Source organism: Nansenia antarctica (assembly GCF_963989245.1).
Source record: "Nansenia antarctica genome assembly, chromosome: 3".
Classification (NCBI taxonomy): Eukaryota; Metazoa; Chordata; class Actinopteri; order Argentiniformes; family Microstomatidae; genus Nansenia; species Nansenia antarctica.
The window spans coordinates 82,550,353-82,567,332 of NC_137688.1; the positions used below are offsets into that span (position 1 = coordinate 82,550,353).

The 16,980-nt window shown below is 48.3% G+C and overlaps 1 protein-coding gene across 1 annotated transcript in view; it reads left to right on the forward strand.

The window, feature by feature from the left end:
- Nucleotides 1-418: 418 nt before the first annotated feature.
- Nucleotides 419-16,980, forward strand: part of mdga1 (MAM domain containing glycosylphosphatidylinositol anchor 1) — a gene marked incomplete at both ends in the record, with an annotated part of 188,404 nt that continues 171,842 nt past the window's right edge. Inside the window, one exon of the mRNA XM_080525281.1 lies at nt 419-485. Coding sequence (XP_080381407.1) covers nt 419-485 — 67 coding nt within the window. The remainder of the gene's footprint in view (nt 486-16,980) is intronic.

Consider the following 16,980-nt stretch of genomic DNA (forward strand, 5'->3'; position numbering starts at 1 on the left):
CGTGTGTGCGCGCGCGCGTGTATGTGTTTTCGTGTGTAAATTGCCTCCACCCGTGGTGATATGCCCTCAGCCCTCAAGCCAGGATCTCTGCCCTTTAATACCTGTTCATAATACATAGCCTATACTTACGCACATTGGACAACCCAAAAGAACTATGGCAATCCTGTAATCTGCGATAATCCAAGTTCTCCAATTGAATTGCCTCGGGTCGTTTAACACGTGTTGAAGGGGGGGGGGGCAGTTTTCTCTGCTAGCTGTGTTCTAGTCTAGAATGTCTGTCTAGAATGTCCAGAAAGTCTAGAATGTCTAGGTTCCCATGTGCCCCAGCTGCCCCCCCCCATTCCTGTCCATTCAGACAGAACACTGAAGGTCTCTCTCTGTCTGCCTCCTTCCAGGTTATGACGGATCTGATTTGAAGATGGAGCTTTTCTGGATTTTTTTATTTTCTATCATCTACCCTTACGCAAGAGGTCAAGGCGTGTACGGTAAGAACTGTGCTTGTGTGTGTGTGTGTGTGTGTGTGTACATTTGTGCCCATGTTTTCATATCTGCCTGCGCACCATGGACCTGTCACAGTGTAATGAGACCGCGCTGCCGTCTCTCTCTCTCTCTCTCTCTCTCTCTCTCTCTCTCTCTCTCTCTCTCTCTCTCTCTCTCTCTCTCTCTCTCTCTCTCTCACACTCTCTCTCTCTCTCTCTCATCGTTACGCACTGTCCAGCTTGTCCTGACATCTTTAAATACAATAAATAATAATACTAATAACAGCACCACCACCACCAACAACAACAACAGCACCACCACCACCACCAACAACAATGATACAAATAATAGTAATATACCTCATATCTGATAGAATAATACATTCCAACTGACACCAGGCAAATAGGCTACCAGCTTCAAACCCCTCTCCACCTTCCTATTACATTTTAATGCTAATGAGAAAAGGTGCAGCCTCTCATTCAATGGTAATGTATATTGAGCAAAAAAGAGCGCATAGCTTCAGGCGGATTCCTACGTTGTAATTAACCTCTTGAAAATCTAGACATTGCATAGCCCTGCTGCAAGAGCCAATTGTCAAACTGATTCACTTCCATATTAAAGATAAAAACGACCTAAATAGCTCCATAAAAAATGATAAAAGAGGTAGGAGAACTCTTAAGAAATGAGGGGTCTGAGTTTCTTTTTTGGGGAAGTATATTTATCGGGTACATTTAAGAACAGGAGCGAGAGAACAACATACACCCTCTTTTTAAACCCCCCGCCCCCCACCCTCTCCACACATACACCCCCTAACAGCTAATGCCTGTTATAAATCTCATTTGGACAAGAGGGACACATAGCGTCTAGCGACGTCGGTCCTAAGAGAGGAGGAATGTTGTTGATCATTAAAGGCCAGACGCAGGAGGCGTCGGGTCGCTCCAGGCAGGAAGACGAGCCTATTGATATGATCTTTAAAGAGGACACATGTTGGGCATCGACGCGCTCTTCACTAGGCCAAATCGATAGGCACGCCTGACCAGAGGCTGTCTAGTCGATGCTTTATGGGTTTTGTTTAATTTACAGAGAAAGAAAATGTTTGATATGAGGCACATTGCATTTTGTAGGTAGGTAGGTAGGTAGGTAGGTAGGTCTGTGGGAAAGCTTCAAGCCCACAAACTTCAAGCTCTTATGTTATGACACACATGTACCCTTTCCATGCAACTGTGCATGGCTTCTGTTTTTTGCTTCATGCCAAGAGCATTGACAGATATACTGCCTGATGCTTGCTGCAGAAGTAACCTACCTCTCTAGAAACATGACGTCAGTAAATAGTATCAGTGGTGATTTTATGTTTTAGGGTCTACTTCTTCTGGAGAATATGTATTTGTTCCTTAACCCCTAACTCCCTCTGGTACCTGGTCAGTTGAGATCACACGGATGATTTCACACCTGTCTGGATTGAAACCTGGCCAGAAAGGCGCTCACGTGTGGCGCTGTCCAGTGCTGAATCTGTCCAGTGCTGAATCTGTCCAGTCGTGACGTTAGAATTATAAGGTTCTATCTCCACTTTTGTCAAAATTGAGTTTTCTTTACATAATCTGACCCATTAGGTGTTTATTAATGCCTGTGTGGTGTTATTTTTAAAATGTTGACATTTTTTTGTCAGTAATTAATCAAATACAAAGGTTCCATCTCACAAAACATATTGGAATGTAAAAACCTTGACGCTCAATATCTCTGAACTACCCTAAACGGAGATAGAACCTGATCATTCTAAGCTCAGGCAGTGCTGAATCTGCAACATCTCCATGTGGAGTTGCGCTCAAGGTGGTCACTCGTTGACCTTCCAACTGATCTAGGATCAGGTCTAATTTGGAGGATTTTCTCTTACAGCCATGACGTGATCTAGAATCAGCAGTCAAAGTAGATTTCCAGGAGGAGAACGAGCCTATCCTGTGTGTATAAGGTGTGTAAGGGAGGCAAACTAAGTCATGTGATTGTTCTACTGCAACTGTCCCATAGGACGATGAAGAAGAGGAGGAGGAAGATGCTACTCGAGGTTCTCTTTATAACTCCCCATTTCACCTCAAACAAACACGGCCCTGTGTCTGCCCTGGCCCGGTTAAATATGTTACACAGGTGCGAGACGGAGAGACTTGTGTGCAATCACAGTAGGACACATTTGGGAAGAGCGCCAGCGAAGTTGGCAAGCTGTGCCGACCGAGAGGCTTTCGAATTGCTCTCCTCACTTTGAGGGTTTTCTCACCTTGTAGGGAGAGACAGATGCGACTCGGCTGTCCAGGGAGAACAAAATGTTACAAGCGTGCGTGATTGGATGCCACCTCCATAGATGCCTGCTGTTCGTTAGCCTATTGTACCCCTTTACTTTTCTCTCGCTTACCTCACCGCCTACGCTCGTTGAATTGTGCTGCTCATGTATTTTGATACACCGATCCGTCGATGATGGGTACTGAACAGCCGAATCGTCTGTTTGGATTAGGATTTTGTTTTCCTATCTATGCTTGTGTGAATTAGTCAAATACATATTGATTATTTTGATAAAGGAATACAGTTTGTTGGTTGTAACAGTATATGTTCTACACCAAGGAAGTGTTTGATTGTGCTGTTATTATCATCAGATGTGGAACTACGAAATCCTGAAGCGACCCCGTTGTATTGTACAGGACAAGATATCACACTGTAAACCTAGCTTACACGCACACGCACACACACACACACACACACACACACACACACACACACACACACACACGGAAGGCTCTGGGGTCTACCTGTCTAAGACTGTGCACTAAAAACTCCATTATTGAGATGAGCTTATAGTACTGTATTCAAAAATGGATATATTTCTACCTTCACTTGTGGAGTTAGTTGGAGAGAGCATATTTAGTGACAACGTCTCCAGCGGGTTTAACTCTTCATCTCTTCAGCTCAGCACTTTTTTGTTTGTCTCTCTTTTATGTCTCTTGCTGCTGAGTTTATTTTGGATGCTGAATATTGCTCTTGTTTAATAAGCATTCATAATTCATTTGTGGCTGTGAGGCAGGGGAAAGGGAGGGAGGGAGGGAGTGAGAGAGAGAGAGAGAGAAAAAGAGAGAGACAAAATTCCCTCCCTCCACACCTTCCTCTTTCACGTGTCACACACACACACACACACACACGCACAAACACACACACACACACACACACACACACACACACACACACACACTTCGTGAGACACAAATTGATACGGTCGACAGTTTCCTTCGGTATCCATACCTCTAAGTCACGTTGTTGTCAAGCTTCCTTGGGAGGTCTGGAGAATTCTACATTAGCTGATTTGGCTCGGATTAAACTTGGACAGAATCTCATTGGATGTTACAATCATCCAAGAACCTTCCCCCAAATGCCTGTAGGTGATTGCTTGTCGGTACGTGTGTTCTCTTTTCCAACTGGGCAGGACTATTTGGCAGAGAGTCAATGCCTATATGCTAGCTTGCGACATTGAAGGAAATGGATGAAAACTTCTGAAGGAAAAACGGAATTCTGTTTTTGCCAGAAGTGTCCCCCCTATACACACAATGTAGTTGATGAAGGCATCAGGTATTTGATTGGTTTGACGTTACATTGACATTTTCCGGCATTTAGCAGACGCCTTCATTCAAAGCGACTTACAACAAATACATTTGACTAAGTAAGTGAATCATCCATCCACCGGTCATAGCAGGAAAAAGTCGTCTATGCTCAGGCCTGGGGATCATTGGCGGTTGTCGTGCTAGGGGAAGGAAGTAATTGTGGTATTCTGTAGTAAGAAAGTAGTTCGTAAAAGAATGAGACCGGGATACACGCAGCTGCTGTTCAATTCGCCATTTATTCAACTCCCGTTCTTCACCTCCGGAAGTGCATACATCCCTTCCGTCACTGCATACATCACTTGCATACTAGCGCCCACTGGCGGTATAAACAGGACACAACATTTCCCCCTTTCTTAAAGGGATTACAGTCCTCAACGAATGCAATATTCTGTAGACTGGTGTCAGTACAATTGAAATAAAATGAAAACGAAGGAAATGAAAATGAATGAATCAGCATAATGAATAACAACAATAAACCGTTTATGACAGTGAAACATGAAATGAACATTCACTTTTGTCATGGCATTGTAGGACCTTTTTGTACTAAGTTAGAACCGTGTTCTATCCTACCCTTTTTGTACGTTCTCTACGGCACAAAGTCTACCAGCCACCTAGGTGGGTTTCTGACTCTCAGGTTCCTTCTTGGACCTGGTTCATTAAACACATTCTCTGTCTCGGGCACCGTGAACTCCTCTAGCTCAATCTCCTTTTCACCACTGGTGCCAGACAGAGCATCCTTGGGGAAGCGTGTAAGCTTGGATGCATTCCATTTTCGACCATCACTGAGCAGGTATGTATTCTGTCCTGCTTTACTAACTACTGTCAGCGGTTCTGTGAATCTTGATGATCCCTTTTTTACATGCTCCGGTCTGCGGACACGTACGGTGTCATTCACTTGGAACATGGGCACTTTCGCTCCCCTCATTCTGTCTGTGTACTCCTTACTCTCCTGTTGCTTGCGTCTCACTGTCTCCTGCACTTTCTCATGTGACTTAATTTGTTGTGAGACAGGGAGGACATTTAGTTTTGTACGCATCTTTCTGTTCCTCAGCAACTCAAAGGGAGTAGCTCCTGTAGTAGCATGCGGCGTAGCGCGATAGTTCAGTAAGAACTCTGTTACTACATGTTTCCATGGCTTGTGCATTCTCTCAGCCGTCTGAATACACTCTTTGAGAACTCGATTAAATCTCTCAATAGCCCCGTTGGCTCTTGGATAATAAACACTGGAACGCAGGTGCTTTATCTCTCTCTCTCCCAGAAAGCTTGCAAAAGCATGGGAGGTAAACTGACATCCGTTGTCAGAGACCAGGAAGGAAGGGTTACCTTCACGACTAAACACTGTAGTCAAGAAGCTAATAACCGCCTCTGTAGTTACAGTAGAGACAAACGCCACCTCTGGCCACTTACTGTAATAGTCTGTGAGTGTAATAGCATAACGGCAGTCCCATGTCGCACAGTCAAAGGGACCAACAATGTCAATGGCCACCTTCTCCCATGGTCCACCTGGCAGTTCCACTGGGGTAAGTGGTGCAGGCGCAGTTTTGGCTGTATTGTCTGGGTGAATCTGGCTCATTACAGCCCCCAATCCATAGTTAGAAGCATCGGTAGTGACATAAGTAGGTAACTCAGGATCATATAATGCTAAGGTAGGACTCTCAGTAATCAGTCTCTTAACCTCAGTAAAACTGGACTCTGCATCCGCTGTCCATTCAAACTTAGTGTCAGTAGATTCCCTGAGTGTAGCACGTAGCGGTTCCACCACAGTAGAGAAGTCAGGTATGAATTTACTATACCACGATGCAAGTCCTAGGAAGGACCGCAGGGAGGATGTGTCGTGCGGGGCAGGCGCGTTCGCCACAGCACTGACCCCGTCTTGGTCAGGATGAAGACCATCTTTGGACACAGTGTGGCCCAGGAAGCGCAGAGCTTTCTGGTTGAACTTACACTTGTGCATGTTCAGTTTAAGTCCCACTTCATTTAGAGCATGTAGCACTCTCCGTAGGCTGACATCGTGATCCTGCTGTGTGATGCCGTAGCAAATCACATCATCCAGGTAGGCCTGTACGCCTGGCAGGCCTGTCAGTACAGTCGACATCATTTTCTGAAAAGCTGAAGGAGCAGAAGCGAGGCCAAATGGCACTCGGCAGAAACGAAAGAGACCCTCATGCGTGATAAACGCAGTTAAATCACGGCTATCTGGATGCAATGGCAACTGGTGATAAGCAGAGGCTAAGTCTATAGTAGAAAAGACTGTGGCTCCACGGAGCTCAGCGAACAGTTCATCCATGTGCGGTAAGGGATGACAGTCACTGATGATTGCCTTATTAGGTTCTCTGAGGTCAACACACAGGCGAGGCTTTCCTCCCCCCTTTCTCTGGGTCACAACTATAGGGGAAACCCATGGAGATGCGTCTATACGTTCTATAACGCCTTTTTCCTGTAGATCTGCGAGCTCATCGGTCACAGCCTGCCTCACTGAGAACGGAAGCCTCCTCAGTTTCTGCTGTACTGGCACAGCATCTGGTTTAACCTGTATTTTGTGCATAAAACCTTTTGCACACCCTAACTCCTGTACTAGAACCTCTGGTTCGGTCTGTGGAGTGGTACTCTGTACAGTAGGTGCTCGGTGCACAGTAGGAGAGCTAGCAGGGCTAACAGTAATAATTTTGTTACCCTCAATGCACATCTGCAATGCTACAAATAAATCTAGTCCCAGCAATGCATTTCCTGATTCAACCACTATCAATGAACCTGTAACTGAATGTCCATTATGAACAACTGTAGCATGCATGCAACCTTTAACAGGAATTTTCTCTCTGGAGTAAGTAATCAGATTCACTGTAGGCTCAGCAAGGACACATGTATGGAAAAGTGTCTGGTAAGTACTCTCTGGAATAATAGAAACAGATGAGCCTGTATCCACTATCAGCTCAACATCATGGGAATGATAATTTGCATCAACTCGTACAGTACACATAATTTTATCATTCACGACGGCCCCCTGCATGTAAAGCACAGTAACGTCATTCACCATTACCTCACGCACCTCTTTTTGAGCCGATCTACACACCTTGGAAAAATGTCCAACTTTTCCGCATGTATTGCAAGTCACCTTAACCGCTGGGCATGTAGGCTCGTTAGCTAAGTGTCCTGTGGATCCGCATCGGAAGCAGGCGCGCTGATTCCCAGTTGTAGCTGGCTGGCTGTAGACCGTGGCAGGTGCAGTCGTCGTCGGACCTTTCTTCTTGCCCTTGTCGAACCTCCTCCTCGTCGGCTGTTTCTCGATGGCTCTCACCAAAGCTGTAGCTCCAGAGAGAACGTTGGAGTTCCGTAGTCCAGCCTCGATTTGTAAGGCCATTGAAGTAGCTTTGTCCAGAGACAAGTCCGATTCAAGCAAAAGTCTGTCTCGTATGCGTGTGTTAGCAACACGCTCAATCAGTTGATCACGAATCATTTGTTCCTCCATGGCACCAAATTCACAAGCTGCAGCTAGCTCGCGTAATGAAGCAAGGAACTGATTAACCGTCTCGTCAGGACCCTGAGCTCTCTGTCGAAATTTGTGACGTTCAGCAATCACATTCACCTTAGGAACAAAGTACTTTTTCAGTCCATCCACGGCAGAAGTGTAGGTAACACCCGTATCCTTTAGAGTGTAGAACAGTCTTTGTCCTTCGGTCCCAAGTGCATGGAGAAGAACCGCGCGCTTTCTTTCCTCCGGCCATTTTTCTCCGGTAGCATCAATTACGAGCATGTAATTTTCAAACATTCTCAACCAAGTAGGAAAAGAAATAGCAGGTTCGCCTGGCACAGGCATGAACGGTGTAGGTAAGGGTACGGAGATAGCCATCCTCGTCGCCAAAAATGTGGTATTCTGTAGTAAGAAAGTAGTTCGTAAAAGAATGAGACCGGGATACACGCAGCTGCTGTTCAATTCGCCATTTATTCAACTCCCGTTCTTCACCTCCGGAAGTGCATACATCCCTTCCGTCACTGCATACATCACTTGCATACTAGCGCCCACTGGCGGTATAAACAGGACACAACAGTAATATATATATATATATATATATATATATATATATATATATATATATATATATATATATTGTTTTGACATACATTGATGTGTGGTGAGGTTTCACACATTTCAGACAGGTTTCCACCTCTTTGTAGCTACTTCCTGCAAAGGATTTCACTTGGCTTTCTGAACCAGGACAGCCGAGGCTCAACCAGGTCAATGCTGAGGTGATTTGCCTCTAGCAACCTCTGGACATTTACAGTTCGTGAGCTTAGAATGATAAGGTTCTATCTCCGTTTAGAATGAGAAGGTTCTATCTCCGTTTAGAATGATAAGGTTCTATCTCCGTTTAGAATGATAAGGTTCTATCTCCGTTTAGAATGATAAGGTTCTATCTCCGTTTAGAATGATAAGGTTCTATCTCCGTTTAGAATGAGAAGGTTCTATCTCCGTTTAGAATGAGAAGGTTCTATCTCCGTTTAGAATGATATGGTTCTATCTCCGTTTAGGGCAGTTCAGAGATATTGAGCGTCAAAGTTTTTACATTCCATTATGTTTTGTGAGATGGAACCTTTGTATTTTATGAATTACTAACTCAAAAATGTCAACATTTTAAAAATAACAGCACACAGGCATTAATAAACACCTAATGGATCAGATTATGTAAAAAACTCAATTTTGACAAAAATGGAGATAGAACCTTATAATTCTAACGTCACGATTTGTTTCACCTATGTTTCATCTCTATGTAGCATCTCTCTTTTTTAGCCTCTTTCTCTCTCTCTCTCTCTCCCTTTCACTCTCTCTCTCTCTCTTTCACGCTAATACAGATGCACACGTGCACGCATTCACACGTACACGCACACGCACGCGCGCGCGCCATATTTCTTAAAAATATGTCAAAACGACTGTTGACTGACCTTTCTCTCGTTACTGTTTTTAATTAAAGTCCTTGAAAGTTAATTGGACGGCGGCCAGCGTTTACGCAGTAGGAGGAGAGGGAGAAGAAATGAGAGAACCGGTCGCTGTAGGGTGAAACGTTGCGCTGGCAAACTTCCTGTTAATTAACAACCACACAAGAACCGCCATCTCCGTCATGTGTCCCTCCCCCGCCCCCCCCTCACTCATTCCGCTAGGGCACTTCCCTTTATGCCTGACAGTGAATGGAAGCATTATATCCCCGGGATCCTCAATACTGCAGCTGACAAGGGAGAGAGAGAGAGAGAGAGAGAGAGAGAGAGTTTTTTCTCCATTTGAAGAGCGCTGGCCCATACAATGTCGTCTAGGAGAGCCATTTTCACAACGGCGAAGGGAAAGTGGGGGAGAGGACAATGGGCTGTCTGGCCCCTGTGCCGGCTCCAAGGTTAGAGCTTCTAGACGCGTTATCTCTCCAGACGGTCTCTCTGTGATGTCCCACGCCGTCTCTCTCTCTCTCTCTCTCTCTCTCTCTCTCTCTCTCTCTCTCTCTCTCTCTCTCTCTCTCTCTCTGTCTCTCTCTCTCTCTCTCCCCCTCTCTCTCTCTCTCTCTCTCTCTCCCTCTCTCTCTCTCTCTCTGCTCTCTCTCGCTCTCTCTCTCTCTCTCTCTCTCTCTCTCTCTCTCTCTCTCTCTCTCCAGCCCTCTCTCTCCTCTCTGTATCCCCCCCCCCGTCTTTCTTGTCTTCGATATGAAAAAAGGAAAAAAAAAACAAAGAAAGAAAAACTCGTAAAAAGGGGGCCGAGTTAATGGAGGTCTTAGATGTGTCTCAACTCCTGTCCTTTTCCAGTTCTTGCGTCTGGGGGTTTTAGTGCCGCTCTCTTGAGCTATAGTCGGAGGGGGGGGGGGGGGGGTGCTCGGCTCGGCCCTGACTAACACCTGGGCAGGCTCGGGGCCTGGATAACACCTGGGGTTATTGCGACTTCCTCTCCATTTGAGGCTGTCAGTAGGTAACTTCTCTTTGTCACTCCTCTGTTTCCTCTCCTCTAACCCCCCCCCACTCCTCCACCTGTTATTTTATGGGTTCCTGGCTGTGTGGCTGGGGCAAAGGTATACAAAAATTCCATTAACCTCAGGGTCGGGCCAAAAGCCCGTGAGTGACTATAATGTGCTTGAGCCGCCGTGCGTGGCCGGTGGCTAAGGGCTAGCCAGAGAAGGGCAGACAGAGAAGCTCTTCCCAGGAGTGGGTTTATCCCAACGCTCCTGTCAATAACTCTGGGATATATGTCAGGGGGTGTGTGTGTGGGGGGGGGGGGGGGGAGTGGGGGGGGGCGCGGCTATGTGTCAGGGAGGGCGTGGAAGGGATGATTTTTACATGGTCTCTAAGAAATAACCCCCCCACCCCCAAATGCACACACACACACAAGCACACACACACACACACACACACACACACACAACACACACACACACAGACGCACATAATCATATATTTTATTATATTCTCAAACTCAAGGTCACTGTACAGAAAACAAAGAGAAGCAGGACAAATAACAAGAAACAAAACCAGAATAGAGATACACACACACACACACACACACACATACAGAAGATAACATCGCATTCAAAAAAGACCAAAAAAGAAAGGCGTCAGGCAGCTATGAGGGATAGTGTTAGTCAGGACCATGCCATGCTGTAGGAAGGGTTAGTGTTAATAGTGTTTAGTCAGGACCATGCTGTAGGAAGGGTTAGTGTTAATACTGTTAGTCAGGACCATGCTGTAGGAAGGGTTAGTGTTAATAGTGTTAGTCAGGACCATGCCATGCTGTAGGAAGGGTTAGGGTTAATAGTGTTAGTCAGGACCATGCTGTAGGAAGGGTTAGTGTTAATAGTGTTAGTCAGGACCATGCTGTAGGAAGGGTTAGGGTTAGGACCATGCCATGCTGTAGGAAGGGTTAGGGTTAATAGTGTTAGTCAGGACCATGCTGTAGGAAGGGTTAGTGTTAATAGTGTTAGTCAGGACCATGCTGTAGGAAGGGTTAGTGTTAATAGTGTTAGTCAGGACCATGCTGTAGGAAGGGTTAGGGTTAATAGTGTTAGTCAGGACCATGCTGTAGGAAGGGTTAGTGTTAATACTGTTAGTCAGGACCATGCTGTAGGAAGGGTTAGTGTTAATAGTGTTAGTCAGGACCATGCCATGCTGTAGGAAGGGTTAGGGTTAATAGTGTTAGTCAGGACCATGCTGTAGGAAGGGTTAGTGTTAATAGTGTTAGTCAGGACCATGCTGTAGGAAGGGTTAGTGTTAGGACCATGCCATGCTGTAGGAAGGGTTAGTGTTAATAGTGTTGGTCAGGACCATGCTGTAGGAAGGGTTAGTGTTAATAGTGTTAGTCAGGACCATGCTGTAGGAAGGGTTAGTGTTAATAATGTTAGTCAGGACCATGCCATGCTGTAGGAAGGGTTAGTGTTAATACTGTTAGTCAGGACCATGCTGTAGGAAGGGTTAGTGTTAATAATGTTAGTCAGGCCATGCTGTAGGAAGGGTAAGTGTTAAAAGTGTTAGTCAGGACCATGCTGTAGGAAGTGTTAGTGTTAATAGTGTTAGTCAGGACCATGCTGTAGGAAGGGTTAGTGTTAATAGTGTTAGTCAGGACCATGCCATGCTGTAGGAAGGGTTAGTGTTAATAGTGTTAGTCAGGACCATGCTATAGGAAGGGTTAGTGTTAAGACCATGCCATGCTGTAGGAAGGGTTAGTGTTAATAGTGTTGGTCTGGACCCATGTCATGCTGTAGGAAGGCCACTCTGATGAACAGATGCATCTTGAGTCTGGTCTTGAATGTGTTGAGAGTATCAGAGCATTGGATGGCTGGTGGAAGGGTGTTCCACAGCTTGGATGGCTGGTGGAAGGGTGTTCCACAGCTTGGATGGCTGGTGGAAGGGTGTTCCACAGCTTGGATGGCTGGTGGAAAGGTGTTCCACAGCTTGGATGGCTGGTGGAAAGGTGTTCCACAGCTTGGATGGCTGGTGGAAGGGTGTTCCACAGCTTGGATGGCTGGTGGAAGGGTGTTCCACAGCTTGGATGGCTGGTGGAAGGGTGTTCCACAGCTTGGATGGCTGGTGGAAGGGTGTTCCACAGCTTGGATGGCTGGTGGAAGGGTGTTCCACAGCTTGGAGGGCTGGTGGAAGGGTGTTCCATAGCTTGGAGGTCTGGTGGAAGGGTGTTCCATAGCTTGGAGGTCTGGTGGAAGGGTGTTCCACAGCTTGGATGGCTGGTGGAAGGGTGTTCCACAGCTTGGATGGCTGGTGGAAGGGTGTTCCACAGCTTGGATGGCTGGTGGAAGGGTGTTCCATAGCTTGGAGGTCTGGTGGAAGGGTGTTCCACAGCTTGGGTGCAGCGACAGAAAAGTCACGGTCGGAAAAGTGCGTTGCCTAGTGCATTATGGGTATGATGAGGAGATCATCGTCGGAGGATGGGAGACCACGTTGAGGGGTGTAGGGGTGCAGGGATGCAGGGGTGGGAGTAGGTCATTGAGGTAGGCAGGAGACAGGCCATGGAGGGCCTTAAAGGTGAGGAGGAGGATCTTGAAGAAGATTTGTGCGGAACCAGTGAAGTTGTTGCAGGGTGGGGGTGATGTTAGGGAGCCAGTGAAGTTGTTAAATGGTAAATGGACTGCACTTATATAGCGCCTTATTCCAAAGCGCTTTACAACGGCCTCTCATTCACTCATTCACACACATTCACACACCAATGGCGGCAAGCTGCCATGCAAGGCGCCGACCCGCTCATTGGGAGCAATTTGGGAGTTCAGTGTCTTGGCCCAAGGACACTTCGACATGTGGCCAGCCGGGGCTCGAACCGCCGATCTGCCGACCTTGCGATCATTAGACGCAGGCTCTATCTCCTGAGCCACAGCTGTTGCAGGGTGTAGGGGTGATGTAGGGAGTCAGTGAAGTTGTTGCAGGGTGTAGGGGTGATGTAGGGAGTCAGTGAAGTTGTTGCAGGGTGTAGGGGTGATGTAGGGAGTCAGTGAAGTTGTTGCAGGGTGTAGGGGTGATGTAGGGAGTCAGTGAAGTTGTTGCAGGGTGTAGGGGTGATGTAGGGAGTCAGTGAAGTTGTTGCAGGGTGTAGGGGGGATGTAGGGAGTCAGTGAAGTTGTTGCAGGGTGTAGGGGTGATGTAGGGAGTCAGTGAAGTTGTTGCAGGGTGTAGGGGGGATGTGCTCCCAGGGTTTAGTGTGGGTGAGGATCCTGGCAGCTGAGTTTTTTTTAACATATTGTAGCTGATTCAAAGCCTTGCTGGAAACACCAAGAAGGACTGTTACACTAACCCAGGTAGGAGGTGACAGAAGCGTGGGTTAACGTTTGGGGCGGAGGTACCAGAGAAGGTCGGAGATGGGAGATGGAAGGAGGCGGACTTGGTGACTGACCGTATGTGGGGTTCAAAGGGAAGGGTTGGGTCCAGCAAGAGACATAGACACACACGCACACACACACACGTGCAGGCACACACACACACACACACACACACACACACTCACAAATGCGCACACACACACACACACGCACACACACACACACACACAGATGAAACAGACTGGCGAGTGGTCCAGGGAGCGGGCGGCACACATGGCCGCCATGGGAACAGAACTGTCCCCCCCCAAAAAAAACAGTTCTTTCTTTTCTCTGTTCTGCCGCTTCATCACATGTTGTCAGTGGGGGGTATGGGTGGCTGGCTGGGGGGGGGGGTATGGGTGGCTAGGGGAGGGGGGGGGCAACTTCAGATCAGTATGTGTCCGAGGGGCAGAAATAACAGGGTTCTGTGTGTGTGTCTGTGTGTGTGTGTCTGTGTGCGTGTGCGTGTGTGTGCGTGTGCGTGTGCGTGTGTGTGAGTGTGCGTGTGTGTGCGTGTGCGTGTGTGTGAGTGTGCGTGTGTGAGAGAACAGTTGGTGCCATGACTTATATATAAAGGCAACAGGGGGGGGGCAACAGGGGTGGGGGCAACAGGGGGGGGGCGACGGGGGGGGGGATGTGAGCAGCTGTGTGTCACATCACGTTTCTCCTCACAGTGCTCACAGTTTTCACTCTTTTCTCCCCCATTTCTCCCCCCATCTCCCCTCTCTCTGTCCTCCCCCCCTCTCTCTCTCCCTGTTCTACTTGAGTCCCTCCATCCCTCACCTTCTCATCACCCCTCTCATCTCTCTTTCTCTCTCTCTCTCCCTCTCTCTCTCTCTCTCTCTCTCTGTTCTACTTGAATCTCTCACCTCCTCATCACCCCTCTCATCTCTCTCTCTCTCTCTCATCTCTCTCTATCTCTCTCTCTCTCTCCACCCACCTCACTTTGTCTTCCTGTACCTCCTCTCAGGAGACTCGAGGGACACTGGCGGGGACGTTCGGGGCGGTTCAAACCGCCAGGGAGGAAGTGGCGGGGGTGGGGGACGGGGTGGAGGGGAGGGGGGAGAGATTCAAAGGAAGCCTACATACCTTATTAAAAAACACCGCGTCTGAATTGGGTACAGCTCTGTGGTGCGGCTAGTGTTCTTCATCGCTTGCCTGACCTCATAAAGGACTTTATAAGATCACAGGATATTCTCTGGGCGTCTCTGGGGGATGATAGGTATGCCCCCTGACATACCAATGTGGTCTATTGAGAGCGTGTTTCACTCACCAACGGTGGCATTGGCCAGACTTCAGGCCAGACTTACACATCGTTATTGTCACCTTAAAATAATGGCTTACGTCATATTTTGAAGTTTTGAGAAAAACAGAATATATGACGTTTAGGCAGAACCATAATTTTCCTCAAAAGTGACTTAAAAAGCCATTCAAGTGAAACATAATTATGATACACAAGTGTCAAATGTCACGCCTAGTGTGTAGTTAAACAACCACTACGTTCACTTCCTGTTTCTTCTCCTTCTCCTTCTCCTTCTTCTTCTTCTTCTCCTTCTCCTTCTTCTCCTTCTCCTTCTCCTTCTCCTCCTTCTCCTTCTCCTTCTCCTTCTCCTTCTCCTTCTCCTTCTCCTTCTCCTTCTCCTTCTCCTTCTCCTTCTCCTTCTCCTTCTCCTTCTTCTTCTTCTTCTTTTTCTTCTACTTCTTCTTCTTCTTCTTCTTGCTGACGTCAGATGTGAGGCCCTCGTTGTCTCATTGGCTAACACACCACAGCTCCAGTCCTTGAGGGATTCACAGCGGGGTTGTGTCACAGCGCTGGTTTTTCAGGTATCATTCGATGAACGTCCAGAGCGTCCGCTCGCTAGGAGACACCAGTGTTTAGAAGTCTGGCCCGGCCCGGCCTGAAACAAAGCCACTTTTGTTCTCTCTCACGACGGTTCTGTTCATACTCAACTCTGCCCTTCAAAGAACTGTCTAAGGAGCCGCTGCCTTCGCTCAGCTAAACTGGCTAACAACTGTGAGAGAAAGAAACAACCCTGGGAAGCGGGTGGCTGACCCCGGTTCATATTGTTCTGTACACTTAATAAATCATCACCAGGATTGTTTAGTTTAGATAGTTTCTCTCTCTCCCTAACTCTTTCTCCCTAACTAACAAAGTAGTGTGTGCGTACGTACGTATAAGTGTAAGTGCGTGTGTGTGTGTGTGTGTGAGAGTGTGTGTGTGTGTTTGTGTGTAAGTGTGTGTGTGTGATCAAGAATACTTACTTGTATAGCACTTTTTTACTGAATAAATAGTCTCAATCTCAGTGCTTAACAACAACAAAACTTTCAAAACAACACATAGAACACAGAAGATATGAACTGACCCGGTTGTCCTGTCGAAGGAGGTCGTTGAGAAAACGAGGGTGCGACTGTGTGATGTTGTACTTCAGCCAGGAGTTTTGGCCAGCCGGATAACGGCGCATTACAGCAATCAGGGTCACTCGTAACGGCGCAACGTTTCCCAGCCTGATGAGGGCTAATCATTCATCCTGATCCTCACCTAGCGACACAGCCAACCCCGGCCTCCGTCCCCCCACCCTTTAAACTGCCTTATACCCCTCCTCCCTCCCCTTTAAAAAACTACCTGCCTGCCTCCCTGTCTCCCTGCCTGCCTGCCTGCCTGCCTCTCTACCTGCCTGCCTGCCTGCCTGCCTACCTCCCTGCCTCTCTAACTGCCTGCCTGCCTCCCTGCCACCCTGCCTCTCTACCTGCCTGCCTGCCTCCCTGCCTCTCTAACTGCCTGCCTGCCTGCCTCCCTGCTTCCCTGCCTCTCTAACTGCCTCCCTGTCTCCCTGCCTGCCTGCCTGTCTGCCTGCCTGCCTCCCTGCCACCCTGCCTCTCTACCTGCCTGCCTGCCTCCCTGCCTCTCTAACTGTCTGCCTGCCTGTCTCCCTGTCTCCTTGCCTGCCTCCCTGTCTCCCTGTCTCCCTGCCTGCCTGTCTGCCTGCCTGCCTCCCTGTCTCCCTGTCTCCTTGCCTGCGTCCCTGTCTCCCTGTCTCCCTGTCTCCCTGCCTGCCTGTCTGCCTGCCTGCCTCCCTCCCTCCCTCCCTCCCTCCCTCCCTCCCTCCCTGCCTCCCTCCCTCCATGCCTCCCTGCCTCCCTCCCTCCCTCCCTCCCTCCCTGCCTCCCTCCCTCCCTGCCTGCCTCCCTCCCTGCCTCCCTCCCTCCCTCCCTCCCTGCCTCCCTCCCTCCCTCCCTGCCTCCCTGCCTCCCTCCCTCCCTCCCTGCCTCCCTCCCTCCCTCCCTCCCTCCCTCCCTGCCTCCCTCCCTCCCTGCCTGCCTGCCTGCCTGCCTGCCTGCCTGCATCATCGGCGCCGTGAGTTTGAAGGCTGGCCCTGAGAACAGAAGCGAGAGATGCAGGGAGTAGTAGACGGTAGTAGTAGACAGTAGTAGTAGACCGTAGTAGTAGACGCACCGCCGGTGGAAGCGGTTGCTTTCTGTCTTCACCGCGGCGGCTGGTTGTCTCTGACGTGGCTGTTTGTGTCTGTTCACGCCTGAAAGAG